This window comes from Hoplias malabaricus, chromosome 6 (genome assembly GCF_029633855.1).
Source record: "Hoplias malabaricus isolate fHopMal1 chromosome 6, fHopMal1.hap1, whole genome shotgun sequence".
Classification (NCBI taxonomy): Eukaryota; Metazoa; Chordata; class Actinopteri; order Characiformes; family Erythrinidae; genus Hoplias; species Hoplias malabaricus.
The window spans coordinates 22,600,128-22,614,673 of record NC_089805.1 but is presented as its reverse complement, the minus strand read 5'-3'; the positions used below and the strand labels follow the sequence as shown (position 1 = coordinate 22,614,673).

The following is a 14,546-nucleotide window of genomic DNA, read 5'->3' as shown; positions in this document are numbered from 1 at the left end:
AACACACACAATGCAGGTGGATTGGCAACTCAAAAGTGAGAGTGGGTGTGTTGCCCTGTGAAGGACTGGCGCCCCCTCCAGGGCATATTCACGCCTTGTGCCCAATGATTCCAGGTAGGCTCTGGACCCACCGCGACCCTGAATTGGATAAGCGGTTACAGATAATGAATGAATGAATGAATGTTTTTATGTATTAATATTAATGTATTAATATTTTTCCCCAATCCAACTCAGTGAGTGTGTCAGAGAGAGGAAGAAAGAGAGGGTGTGTGTGTGTCAGTGTCTGTGAGAGAGAGAGAGAGACAGTGTTGCGTATCTGCCTAAAAAGGTTTTGGCTGCTGGAAAATTGGTCTGTATCTGTATACATAATGTTTATTGTGATTTACTGCTCTTTCTATTTAGCTTGGCCTTTAGCCCACAGTTGAAAGGCCATATATTGAACTTGAGAGAGCGCAACAAGCGAGATAAAACCTAAAGGACCAAAATTGAATTTTGACTACTTATGGACTGGATTGGGAATTAAATAGTTGTTTGATTCTGTGCTAAATAAAGGAGAATATTTGTGCTGCTTTTCATTTCATTTATTATTGTTATATATAAAAGTTTGGGACAAACGGGATAACTTGTTATTTTTATATATACACTGAAGTAGTCTGCATATTGACATGTTTTAGTTGAGGGGGTCCCAAGTTCTCCAAAAAGGGGGGCTTGAGAGGAAAAAGTTTGAATACCTCTGTTTTAGAACCATCATGATTAAGATGAAGTGATTACAGAAGATGAAATGCATCTAAAGACATGCTTCTTCTTTTTGTGCATGGGAAGTTAACAAGGTTGAGGTATTTCAGTTTGAATGGAGTTCAGTGTTTTTATCTGTTTCTCACAGATCATTAAGAAGCTGATAGAAAGGAAGCAGGCTCAGATTCGCAAGGTGTACCCTGGCCTCTCCTGTTTTAAGGAGGGTGTTCGCCAGATTCCAATTGAGAGCATTCCAGGCATACGTATGTCAAGACATTATAATGGCATAAACTCAAATATATATTAAGATATTTATTTTTGTGTTTTCTCTGTTCTTTTGAATTTAGTTTTCCTTTTCTATTTACAGGTGAGACAGGCTGGAAACCTATGGGGAAAGGGTAAATAAAGATTTTATTACCATATTTTGCTTTCTTTTTAAAAAGTCCATTCTATCTGTTTCTGATTTGAGGTGTATATTTGAACAGTAATTTCTAAAATAGGTTTTATTTGTTACAGAAGGGAGGTTAAAGATCCAGACCAGCTGTATAGCACTTTAAAAACAATTTTGCAGCAAGTCAAGGTGATACACTTCACTGTATGACCAATTCTTTTTATGGTTTGTGTATTTTAGTGGAGCTAATATGCATTTAATTTTTGTTCTCCAGTCACACCAGAACGCATGGCCCTTCATGGAGCCTGTAAAGAAAAATGAAGCCCCTGGTTATTACCAAGTCATCCGCTTTCCCATGGGTATGCATCATCTCAATTACACAGCATTTAAATCATTTCTGCACAGACCAAAATGTATGGAAGGCCAGATCTGCCAAAATGAAAAAAACATTCTAAAACAAAAAAAAATAAATAAATGAATCAATTACTTATTGGCTGTGAATCATTAAAAAGAAGGCGAATATTTTTTATTTAAGGTACATATTAAAGTAAAGGCTGCTGAACACCAGAGGCACTATATAGCATCACAAAGTGGTTGGGAAAATTCTATACGCAAGCTTCTGTACAAGTTTGTATTGCCTTCAAGCTGAGTTGAAGATATGTGCTTTTAACACTTTTCCTTTATCAATGAAAGAAATTCAAGGTTCTTTCTTAAGTGAACCAAGTACTTTCCATTAACCTGTTGTGAGCATGAATATTATCGATTCTGTGGTATTATTTTGGTTTTTCTGGCTGAAAGATACAAGCTGAAAAAGGCTAGTTTTTTCAGCCCACATGTGTATTAATGTGGTAATATACAGTGAAATATACAGTTTTGCGCTGAAAGACTAAAGAGTTCCCAAGTCGCTGAGCGTGTTGTTGGCAACAGTGTGAGTACCTCTGCTTAAAACTATGGTTTAAAATTTTTGGACGTTGCGAGATGCAATGTGATGTCTTGAGGCATTGCTAGCCAGTCTGCTATCTGTTTAGTTTATGAAAAGTGGAAACTTCAATTTTAAACACAAATGGCTTGAGAATGATTATTACTCATGGTGGTTAAAACTAGTGCCTGGAAATGCTTATGAAGCCAACAGCAATGTATGTCAAAGAAGTTTCAAACTTTGGAAAATATGGATCATGGCAATGGATCACTGGTTTGGCACTTCATTTAGTTTGCACATAATTTTCTCAGGGGTGGCACGGTGGCGCAGCAGGTAGTGTCACAGTCACACAGCTCCAGGGGCCTAGAGGTTGTGGGTTCAATTCCAAAAACACACGTTGATTGGCGACTCAAAAGTGTGTGTGTGTTGCCCTGTGAAGGACTGGTGCCCCCTCCAGGGTGTATTCCTGCCTTGCGTCCAATGATTCCAGGTAGGCTCTGGACCCACCGCGACCCTGAACTGGATAAGCGGTTATGGATAATGAACGAATGAATAATTTTCTCAGATTTGATTCTCTCAGGACAATTATATTTAGAGTTTTTTAATTGTTTTAAATTATATATTTATTTACTTAATTTTTTATATTGGCAGATCTGGTCCACTATAACATAGTGCCTAAGCATACATAATGTGGGGGGCATTATTTGTAACATCAATGTTTTGTATAAAGGTTTAGTACCCCAGCATTGCACCTCAGCATTAATGTACATCTGTATATTTATATCAGGAATGGGGACTCCAGTCTGAGACTCGGATTCGAGTCGCACTTAATTCTCTGAAACTGTAATTCAGCCTTGACTTGAGACTCGCCTTCAAATGACTCAGACTTGATTTGAACTTGAGACTTGGGAACAATCTTTGTGTAATGTTGTTGTTATTATTATTATTATTAGTTTGATTTTTTTTTTCTTATCGTGTTTCTTTCGTGTTTGTTTGGTGACCTATGTTCAGTTCCCTCCCTGCTATGTGCATCGTAGAGCATGCACGCAGCCACAGATATCAGCACTAACCAGGACAAACAGGACTAGGACAAAGTTCCAGAGCTATTCACAAAGGAACTAATGGCTATAAGTGTAATTGGCAAAATTTAACGTGTAGACATAAAACTATTGCAGTTTGAAAAGATTCAGGATACAAATCTAGGATAAATCCATCAATATTTTTGTGAGTAAATGTAACTGATACAGCCCACTTCTGCTTATCAGCTAATTGCTATCAACAATTCACAGATCAGCCATAACATTAAAATAATCTTGTTTTTACACACATTGTACATTTTATCAGCACAATCTTACCAATAACATGAATTTGTACTTATACAATTACAGATTTTTGTCCACATTTGCTCTGCATACATGTTTAGCACATTTTAACCTTGTTTTAAATGGTCATGACCACACAGATTAGATATTGATTATGAAGTGGATCATTCACAGTGCTGCAGTGATGTGATAATATTGGTGTATGTGTGTATGTTGCACTAGTACATCCAGCAGTTTATACAACAGCGCAGTGCTGGTGGAGTTTTTAACCCTTTAAAGCATGACACATGAAATAATAATATAATAAAACAGATTGTTTTTTTAAATGACACATTTTGTGGCCCTTTAACTACAAATCTAAATGTTAATTTTTTAATTTTGCATCATATAATTTTTGAATGCATCATATTTAGGCATTTAACATATATATTATAAAATATTTATAATATTTTATATATACAAATATTTAATATATATTTTTTCTTTAATTCGTCTTTCATTCAGTTCACTGCATCAGTTAAAACCATTCCTCAGACTTCTTTACAATTGTTCTTAATTTTGATTGATTTCAATTAAACAACGAATAGCAAATTATTGTCTCTGTTCTTCAGAGCGTATCAGGAAAACATAACATTGAGCCAACGAGAAACACTGCTCCAGAGGTCCTTGACGTATGAGTTCTCTGCTCTTCTCTCTGACCTTTTGACATTTTGTATACTGGTGGTAAAAAAAAAAAAAGCAATAACCACAAAGGCTCATTTTTGTTTATCTGCACAACTGTGTTTTCATATTTATATCCTCTAAATCAGTCTCAAATTCTATGTCAACAACTGAGCCAACAAATTTTGCACATAAAGGCTTTTGGATAATTAAAAACACATTTTTGTTTTTAATTAAAAACACACCTATGAAAAGGAAAAGTAATATCATTCAAATCATACCTGGAATTGCTTCAGTTTACCAAAAATGTGTCTTGAAATTTTCTCCTGTGTTTTCATGAAGATAACAACAATTTTGTAATAGCTTGGTATATGCATGTAAATGCTTCCACTTCATTTATAGTTCAGTAGAGAACTCAGAACACTTGCCCCAAAAGGATAAATGTTTGTTTCTGTATTTCTTTTCATTAGATGATAAAAGGCCACCTCTAAAGATCATGAATCATATTGGATATGTTTTACTTTAAAGGGTTAAAAACCGTGCCTTCTCACATACCACTCTATTAGATACTCCTAAATTAATAGTAAACTTTGTAGATGATGGTTCAGAGACATTAGCTTATTTGTTCCTGCACAATTTGTGTTTTTTTTCTAGTTCTTTGTCAGTGGTCACAGGATGCTGCTGGCTGGATATTTTTGCTTGGACTTTCCTGTCCAGCTGTGACACTGAGGTGTTAAAAAGCTTGAGAAGCACTGCTATGTCTAATCTACTCATAACAATGCAACACACACTTATACAACACCACCACATCAATGTCACACTGCAAAAATGATTTACGTCCCAAATAATGCTGGCACTTTGGTGGTCCTGTGGAGATGATTAATGAACAGGACAAAATGGGCTAGTAAAATATGCAGAGCAACAGATGGAGCACATTTTAATTAGTGTTGTACCAATACAGGTTCTGTATAGGTATCTGCACCAGTAGCACATTGTTGAGACTGCGTTCCACCTTAAATGGTGCAGAAACAGCGTGCGCAAGTGTTGCGTCATTTTAGGTGGAATGGAAAATTAGAATACAGTTGGAATAACAGCATTCTCCTACAGGTAATACTTTTTATTTGGGGACATGTGCATCCAGCAGTATGTAATATATTGTAGTTTAGAATAGAATAGAATAGAATAGAATAGAATACACGCATCTGTGTTTACTTTCTGAGCTGTTTTCTCATTGGCTATTGAAGGGACTCGTTCAGCCTTGAGTTGGTGGAGAGTTTACACTATGCCACAACAAAGTCGGGTCAAAATAATCAAACATTTGATATGCTGTGACTGGTCTGAAATGCGATTTTGAGGCAAAAATATTTTAAAACTCGGGCTGAAAGTCATGTAGTGTTACCCCAGCTTAAGGTATGCCAAAGACTGACTTCATTAAAGCAACCACAACGAAGCACGCTAACACAAGTCAGCAGCAGTCCTTAAAAATGGGCATTTCACAGTTGTGACAAATATCCTCATGACAGTGTAAAAACCTGTTCAGTCAGGCTAGACTATGTATTCCTACATGTACTTGTTATATTTATTTTTGGCACTGAAATCTTTTATTTTTTAATGTGAAGATAATAAAGAAGTAAATGTTTATTCAAGCTTACTATATCTTATTAGCGATACAGAACACTGCTTTAACAAAATAAAAATCTGTAAGTATAGCAATATAAATATTTGGATTTATAGGCACCTATCTAGTAGTTAAATTAAATTTCAGTATCGGTATCGGAAGGGAAAAAGTGGTATCAGTGCATACCTCATTTTTATTGTAGAACAACAAATGTTAAAAATGGATCTGATAAAATGGAAAATGATGGATCATTTTATTCAAGTCATGAATTTATTTGAATATTACAGCTGTTCAATGTAAGCTTTTATTGAACTGCTAAGTATGTACACTGTAAATTAATATTGGCAACATTCTTGTGAACAGTGTTTTATAACTTTTTGCTTGTTAAACAAAATAGGTTTATTTTACTATAAGCAGATACATACAGACAATGAAAGGAAATTAATTTGATGTCTGTGTTTGTGCATGTGTGTAGACCTAAAGACCATGAGTGAGCGTCTGAAGAGTCGATATTACACCACAAGGAAGTTGTTCATGGCAGATATGCAGCGAATCTTCACTAATTGTCGGGAGTACAATGCTCCAGAGAGTGAGTACTACAAGTGTGCCAACTTGCTGGAGAAGTTCTTCTACTCTAAGATCAAAGAGGCAGGTCTTATAGACAAGTAAACATCAGCACTGCCCTCTGCAGGTTTCTGTCTTTCTTCCTCTTTCTTTTAAATGGCACATGTCAGACATTGCTAGTTCAAGCCTTGTGATGCCAACACAAAGGTTTTACTCCTCAGAGGCTGGTTCTTCAGACGAGTGGTTGCATAGATGTCATGAGTCAACAGATCTTTGAAAACTCTCTAAATGGGCAGATGACCTTAACACTAAAATAGTTTTGTAATAACTGGAGTGTGAGCTCAGGCGTGAGTGCTATACTTACATTTTAGCGTGAGGTCTTTCATCTCTCTCGTGTTTAAGCATTTCTCCTGACAAAAACATAACATTTCTTGTGTGTTTTGATTGAAAATATATGTACATACATCAACATCATAAAATAGCTGTACATTTTTATATTTTATGGTTGTTAAAGAATTTGGTTCAAAGAGTCATACCTTCTGTTTCCTTCAGTAATATTCACTGAAAACAGTCAAATTTGTGCTATATGTTGTATGTTAAATCTGCACTTATTTATTATTTTAAAAAAGAAATTATGAGCATTTGTAAATTTCTGGTAAGAAATTGATAGCTTATGTTTAAAATCTGAGTTGCTGGTGTACTTAATGGCGATGATATTAAAAATGTCTTATTGCATTTTGGTCTTAATGACAAGCCAGCCAATGAAAAGTACTCCATTGTATTTAAAGTCAAGGAAAAAAGAGATGTGCAATAACTTGTAGAATTTGTTGTTTCGTACAATGTTTTTACTTTTAAATATTTAGGAAATTATCGACTTTGTACTATGTTGTTGGGTGAGGGTATTTTAAGGCCTTTTTATCTTTGCTTTTAAAGACACCTTGTTTTATATAAATATTAAAAACTTTAAACCAACAAAAATATGTCTGTCCTGATTTACAGTGCATTCCAGCAATGAGATATTTATGGCATGTATCTGAAAAATCAACAGTATATGTAAACTGTTCAGCAACTGAGTCAGTTGCTGTTGTCATTAAAAAAGACACTACTATAAGATGACAATTTTTGGTCCTGTCAGTAATTTTTCAGAGTTATGAATAAATGCCACCAATGACTTTTCTTCTTAAACCTGTAATGGGTAAATGTCAGGTCCTTTAGGTGGGAGCCTAACTAGAGGATTCATTTGCCCATCCAGTTAAAGTTTGTAGCCTAAAGGTGTTGCCTCACATTGCCGGTCTCACAGTCATGTGTAACCTCACATTTCTAGTGCTAAGCCCCTTAACAAAAAAATGACCAAATTCACCTGATCATCCAGGGTTCTGTCTAGCTCCCAAAATACTTTGCACCTCTTCAATGAACTCATATATGAATCTCCCAACTTTAAATTAGGTCACTTTGCTGCTGCTGTCTTTTTAAGTCCACATTGTTACTGCTAAACTGAGAATTATCTACCAATCACAAATATCCAGCAAACAATACTAGAAGACGACTAACACAAACTGTACAGCAAAGGATGTGCTACTGTCTCTGACCAACTATGTAGGTGTGACTACTGTGAGTGCCTGTGTCTGATCCTCTCATAACAGCACAAACACATTAACACACTAGCATGTCAGTGTCACTGCAATGCTGAGAATAATCCACCACTCAATCATAGCTGCTCTCTGGTGATCCTATGGGGTTCCTGACATTTGAAGGACAGGGTGAAATCAGGCAAACAAAGTATGCAGGCCAACAGACGGACTTCAGTTTGTAATTGAATTTGTCAGCTCCATTGATCCTGTCGGGTCAATGGAGCTGACAAAGAGGTGGTCATAATGTTATTGTTGATTGTTGTAAACTGGTAATTGCTTCAATTTGCTTTCTACTCTGCTTCCTACTGCGCTTTCTGGAGCACCATTCTCATGAGCTGATATTTGCAACATTTTGTAAGGTTTTCAGTCACAAGTAAAATCTATTTTTTTCTTGAGCCTTTATGTGGCCACACAGGCTTTTAATAATAAGGGGTGATGACTTACACAGTCTTAGATTCCAGCAGGGCCGTCACTAGAGATTAATGATTAAGGGGGCTAAGCTTTAACCAGGGGGGCCTGGGTAATTGCCTCATAACAGCAAATTTCTTTAATGAGCAAATCCACGAGGAACTGCTACCTTTACAAAAAAAAAAAAGAAAAAGAATTAGTATCCATCTACAGGTAGAAAAACAAAACTGAGTTTCAAAAAACTATATACTCATTATATACAGGTATCTGAAAAATATACTTTCATAACATCAGAAAAGAACATTAACATAAATTCAATCTGCCCTAAATACTGCATGAATATTTTAACTGGCTTTTTCAGCAGGCTTACTTTACATTCATCAAAAATCAGGTTTCTTCTGCTAGCATTTGCCATTCCAACTAGTGCATCAGTGGCCCACCACTTAACTACAAGCTGTTGTAAACGACGCTGAAGTTGGTTACTTATTCGCCAGTTTCTTATTCGGATTTTCTGTTCCACCTTAAATGGTGCAATTGTTGCATTCTTTCGCCGCTAGATGGCAAAGTACGAACACAACTTCCATAACATGGAAAACTACACATTTAGCTTCATTTCGTGAATATTACCTCTTTATTTTTAAAGTGTCTCAAAAATCTGAAAGGCTAATTGAAGACACAATATAACAGACTATTGATATCCTGAAGATGAAGAAATTTTACTGTGGAATTTTTATATAATGGCCCTATAAACTTTTGACTGGACACGATAGAATGTGGGGAAATTGCTTATTTGACATTATGTCTTTATTTTCAAAGGGTCTCGAATATCTGAAAGGCTAATTGAAGACACAATATAACAAACTATTAATATCCTATAGATGAAGATTTTTTTTTGTCATGGCCCTGTGAACATGGCATGTGGAAACATGAACTTTGGTTATACATTCATGTGAAAAGTTAGGACACCCCATGAAAGCCTTTGTCTTTTTGAACATATTTAATCATATGGACACATAAGCTTCATTTGAACAGTACTGAGAGATGGAGTTTATGTAACTAAACAAATTAACCTGAAGAAATTATTTATAAACATAAGATATAAAATAGGGGCGGCATGGTGGCAGAAGGTAGTGCTGCAGTCACACAGCTCCAAGGACCTGGAGGTTGTGGGTTCAATTCCTGCTCTGGGTGACTGTCTGTGAGGAGTGTGGTGTGTTCTCCCCGTGTCCGAATGGGTTTTCTCTGTGTGCTCTGCCTTCCTCTCATGGTCCAAAAACACGTGGGTAGATGAATTGGCAACTCAAAAAAATGTCCCTAGGTGTGAGTGAATGTGTGTGTCACCCTGTGAAAGACTGGCACCCCTTCCAAAGTGTGTTCCTACCTTGCGCCCAGTGATTCCAGGTAGGCTCCGGGCTATGGACTTTGTATGTCCTATGGAATTTTGATTTTTTAATTGTCAGATTTTCAAGAATCTGAAATTGATATTACAGAAGGTGTAGAACAAATATAATATCCCAAAGTGTAGAGTTTAATAGATAAATGTGTATTTGTTTAAACACTGAATGTCAGTGTGTATATTCACGATATCTGGTTATTTTCAATATTATTATATTTCTATTATTATGCAATTTTATAGCAATTAGTCAGGTTGCCTGGCAACATATTAAGATAAAAGGGTTAAAAGAGGGCTTTAAATATGAAAAAAAAAAATCTGTAAAAAAGACAACAGGATATACATCCAAAATACATCCCAAATAGTTAAAGTAGTAAAACAAATTATATATTTTTATATCTGAAGCAAGAATTAGCACAATTTAATCAGCTTGGCCCAGTTAGGATAAACAAGGCATTGATAAGTTTAAGTTTGCCTATGCCCTAAAGCTTACAATGTAAGGAAATTTATTTAAAGGCCATTATTGTCCATAAGCATATAGAAATGTTTAAAATTGTGAAAAGATCATTTGATTAGATCATTTCACAATTTTAAACATCTCTATAAAATAATACTCAAATTCAAATGTTGGTCTTGATTTACCTTAGCCGGGTCAATACAAGGATTAACCTTAACCTTGGTCCTACAGCCAAGATGTGCTCTCAGTTATGTGCTTTATGTCAACAAGGCTTTTACTGATGCACTGGGCATAATGGTCATGGGCATTAAAGTGTTAAATTATATCAACCAACTTTTGAAGTTTCTTACATACTATGTTCAAAATCTTTATCATAATCTTCATAGCTCAAGACATGAGAATGTATGAACATAGTTATTTACCATGATTAAGACCAGCTCTCAATAGTTATGGTCAAAAATACCTTAATTCCTTTAATTTTTCTTACTCTGTAAATAGACACAAAGTCAGTTAGTCCTTGTGAAACCTCACTGGCCCAAACTAACTGAGACTCAATGTGTACTTACACCCACACCCTATTAATTAATGTTACATATATAAATTTTTCTCTTGGTACTTTGACTGTTTGGGATGTAATTTCTGTCCACACATAGGCGTGGCCTTAAGGCCTGGTACTTGCAAATTGTGATGCCTTGTTTAGCCTCACTGGGCCAAACTGCCCAGTAAGGATTTTTTACACAATGTTATTCATATTTAAGGCTCTCTTTTATGTTAAAATGTTGCCAGGCAACCTGACAAATTTAATGGCATAACATTATGCTAGAAAATGGCATAATAACAAGAAATAATAATATTGGAAATTATATTATATTTGGATATAATATATATGAATATTACATTTGTACTACACCTTCTGTAATATCAATTGCAGATTTTTGATAATCTGACAATTAATAAATAAAAATGCCATAGTACATATACCCAAAGTTCATGTTTCTACATATTCTATCATGTCATGTCCCAGCTAGCAAGGTAGATCTGAGCCGATTCTGGCTCAGGCTTGTCACTGTCGACTGGCTGCCGTCTCGGCGTGAATGCGCGAGCAGCTCTCACCGGCCTCAGGGAACAGCTTCATCCCGTAAGTATTTCAATTTAACCTTATATTTTCGGATACATAAGTATTTTGGTATCGCCAAAATGTAGTTAACATCGTTAATGTTACGTATGTTATTCTATAAACTGCTATTTGTTACATACCTAATATTGAACCGTTTTTTTTTTCAAATGACAAACTTTATAGCTAACCGGTTTAGCTAGCTCTTTTTTTCCCTCTGACATAGAAAACATTTAAATAACATGATAATCGCTCATACACGAGTTATTTTAATTTGAGTAATTATGTGGTTTGATAGTGTATTTTACAAGACAATGTGAGCATTTTTGTGGGTTTTTGTGTCACACAGAACCGCATACCTCAGTATAAGAAATAAAATAAGAAATAAAACTGCTTAAACACATTAAGGTACTAGCTAAGTAGGTTAAAATACATTCTCAATCTCAGTGCTGGTTTTTGGTGTAATGTAATGTTATAAATATATAATTCCACATACACTAATCCTTTATTAGGCAGTAGCAGTGATTTTGGGCTAGTGATTAATGCACTGTAAAAAATCTACCTTCAAATTTAGTTGATTATACTTGAAATAGTGTGTTGGGAATAGAACTAGTGATGGGAATTTCGGCTCTTTTTGGGGAGCCGGCTCTTTTGGCTCGGCTCTTCAGGCTCCTAAATGGCTCTTTGTTTTACCACTTATTTCCACTTTTACAGAACAATATTACCTACATTTTACATGACTATATGGACAAAATATTATTGTTCAATATTAAAAATAATAAATAGTGTTGCAATGGCCAATTGTTTTGTCTTGTAATAACTCACTGATTGCACTCACACATTCAATTGTATAAATAACTGGATTTTTATTTAAACACCTTAATAAAAGATCACTTGTAAACTCTGAAATATAGCCAATGGAACCCAAAAGGTAGGTATTACAATAGCTTATTAAATTAAATAATCCATTTCTGGATAATACCGGTAAAATAAACAAATATGCAAAGTGCAAAACAGCAGTATTCAACGGTAGTGATTAAAACAACCACAACTGTCTACAAACATTTAACTGATTTAATATTTTCTTCTACTATTTTTTGGAAGGCAGTAGGGCTGCAACTAATGATTATTTTGATAATCAATTAATCTGTCGATTATTTTTTCGATTAATCGATTATTAATCGGATAAAAGGAAGACAAGCCAAATTTGGTTTCCTGTCTGTTACTAACATATTCAGGATACCATCAGTGAGAACAGCTGCTTGCTATAGTGTGCAGATCTTCTTCAAAACTGTTTTTATCTGAGGTGAGAGAGAAAGTGTAGATATGAACATACATCTTTTTTAAGTTAACTACTGATCTAAAATGCAGACAACAATGCAGGCAAATTGAAATTACATAAATGGATATTGGGTGATGCTGCCATGTGCTGAGAATAAAAGGGAATTTCATCTAATACATGATCAGATATGGTTAAGATATTTAAGATTTTAGAGAACTAATGTTGTAATAGTATAAGGAACACACAACCTACCATTATTAAAAATTAGCGTTTACATGAAGAATTAACCCAACCGTTACATTAATTTTATTTTTATCAATATTTAACAGTGTATGTAATGTAATATACACTTGGCTGTGATACTCAAACACTAACACGAAATGCCAGTCAGAAAAGACCTTGAAAAAGGCTTTAAATATATTATTTAAAAAAAATTTGGATTGATTTTTTTTTAACTCTGAATGTAACTGCCGCCACATTTAATGTGGAACGGAAAACTCGCTAAATACAACAGTGATATAAATTTACTAAAAATGAGACATCTTGTTTGACTACTCTAGCAGGCTCTAGTGACAGAGTGAGAGAAAAACTAACGTCGCTAACATTAGCTTGAGTAAAACTACGGTTTGTTTTGGAACTGCTGGTCGAGCTGACACATTTAAGGTGGAAGAGAAAACTCGGGGGGATGCTAAGGCTTGTTCTCTAAACGCGAGTGTAATATCAATGTACTAAGAAAACAAATGTTGTTTAACTACTCTAGCAGGCTCTAGTAACATTGAGTGACAGAAAAAGTAGAATTAACTTACTATACTTAATCTCTTTCACACAGCACCAACAGGCTTCCTTTTCCGCTGCTCATGCAGTGATGTTGTGCTGCTGTGCCATGCGAGATCAGCTGTGCAGATGTTTCACCTAAAGCTGTTCCTTGAAAGCGTTAATGTAAAGTGTTCCCATACTTTTGATGACTTGGGTCGTACATTTTTCTCTCTGCTTGTGCTAACATTATCCTCTGCTGTGACCGCAGATGAACCCTTCTTCCAGAGTTCGTCACGTGTAGCAACTGTACCTATGTGTATAATAACTTAGACCCAACTAATCGATTATTAAATTAGTTGCAATCTATTTTAACACTCGGCTCTTTGAACCGGTTCGTTCGTGACCGACACGTCACTAATTTCGAGTTAGATGAACTATCACACAATTGAGTTCTATTTAGTGATGTGTCGGTCGCGAACGAACCGGTTCAAAGAGCCGGCTCTTGTAAGTGAACGATGAGAGCCGGTTCCCGTCTAAGACCGAGCCATTTTTTTCTAAGGCTTGTCATTCAAACAATCAGAGAACAACAATCAAAGCTGAGACACTTGGTTTTTCTGAATGCCAATCTGCCTTCTAGGGCTGCAACAACTAATCGATTAAAATCGAGTGTTAAAATAGATTGCAACTAATTTAATAATCGATTAGTTGGGTCTAAGTTATTATACACATAGGTACAGTTGCTACACGTGACGAACTCTGGAAGAAGGGTTCATCTGCGGTCACAGCAGAGGATAATGTTAGCACAAGCAGAGAGAAAAATGTACGACCCAAGTCATCAAAAGTATGGGAACACTTTACATTAACGCTTTCAAGGAACAGCTTTAGGTGAAACATCTGCACAGCTGATCTCGCATGGCACAGCAGCACAACATCACTGCATGAGCAGCGGAAAAGGAAGCCTGTTGGTGCTGTGTGAAAGAGATTAAGTATAGTAAGTTAATTCTACTTTTTCTGTCACTCAATGTTACTAGAGCCTGCTAGAGTAGTTAAACAACATTTGTTTTCTTAGTACATTGATATTACACTCGCGTTTAGAGAACAAGCCTTAGCATCCCCCCGAGTTTTCTCTTCCACCTTAAATGTGTCAGCTCGACCAGCAGTTCCAAAACAAGCCGTAGTTTTACTCAAGCTAATGTTAGCGACGTTAGTTTTTCTCTCACTCTGTCACTAGAGCCTGCTAGAGTAGTCAAACAAGATGTCTCATTTTTAGTAAATTTATATCACTGTTGTATTTAG

General features: G+C 35.6%; 1 protein-coding gene across 1 annotated transcript in view; it reads left to right on the top strand.

Annotated features, from left to right (window-relative positions):
• The window catches only part of kat2b (K(lysine) acetyltransferase 2B), a 39,248-nt gene extending 32,069 nt beyond the window's left edge, over nucleotides 1-7,179 (top strand). The window contains exons 14-18 of the mRNA XM_066675419.1: nucleotides 884-998; nucleotides 1,103-1,133; nucleotides 1,252-1,315; nucleotides 1,401-1,485; nucleotides 6,121-7,179. Coding sequence (XP_066531516.1) covers nucleotides 884-998; nucleotides 1,103-1,133; nucleotides 1,252-1,315; nucleotides 1,401-1,485; nucleotides 6,121-6,314 — 489 coding nt within the window. The 3' untranslated portion in view covers nucleotides 6,315-7,179. The remainder of the gene's footprint in view (nucleotides 1-883; nucleotides 999-1,102; nucleotides 1,134-1,251; nucleotides 1,316-1,400; nucleotides 1,486-6,120) is intronic.
• Nucleotides 7,180-14,546: the final 7,367 nt, after the last annotated feature.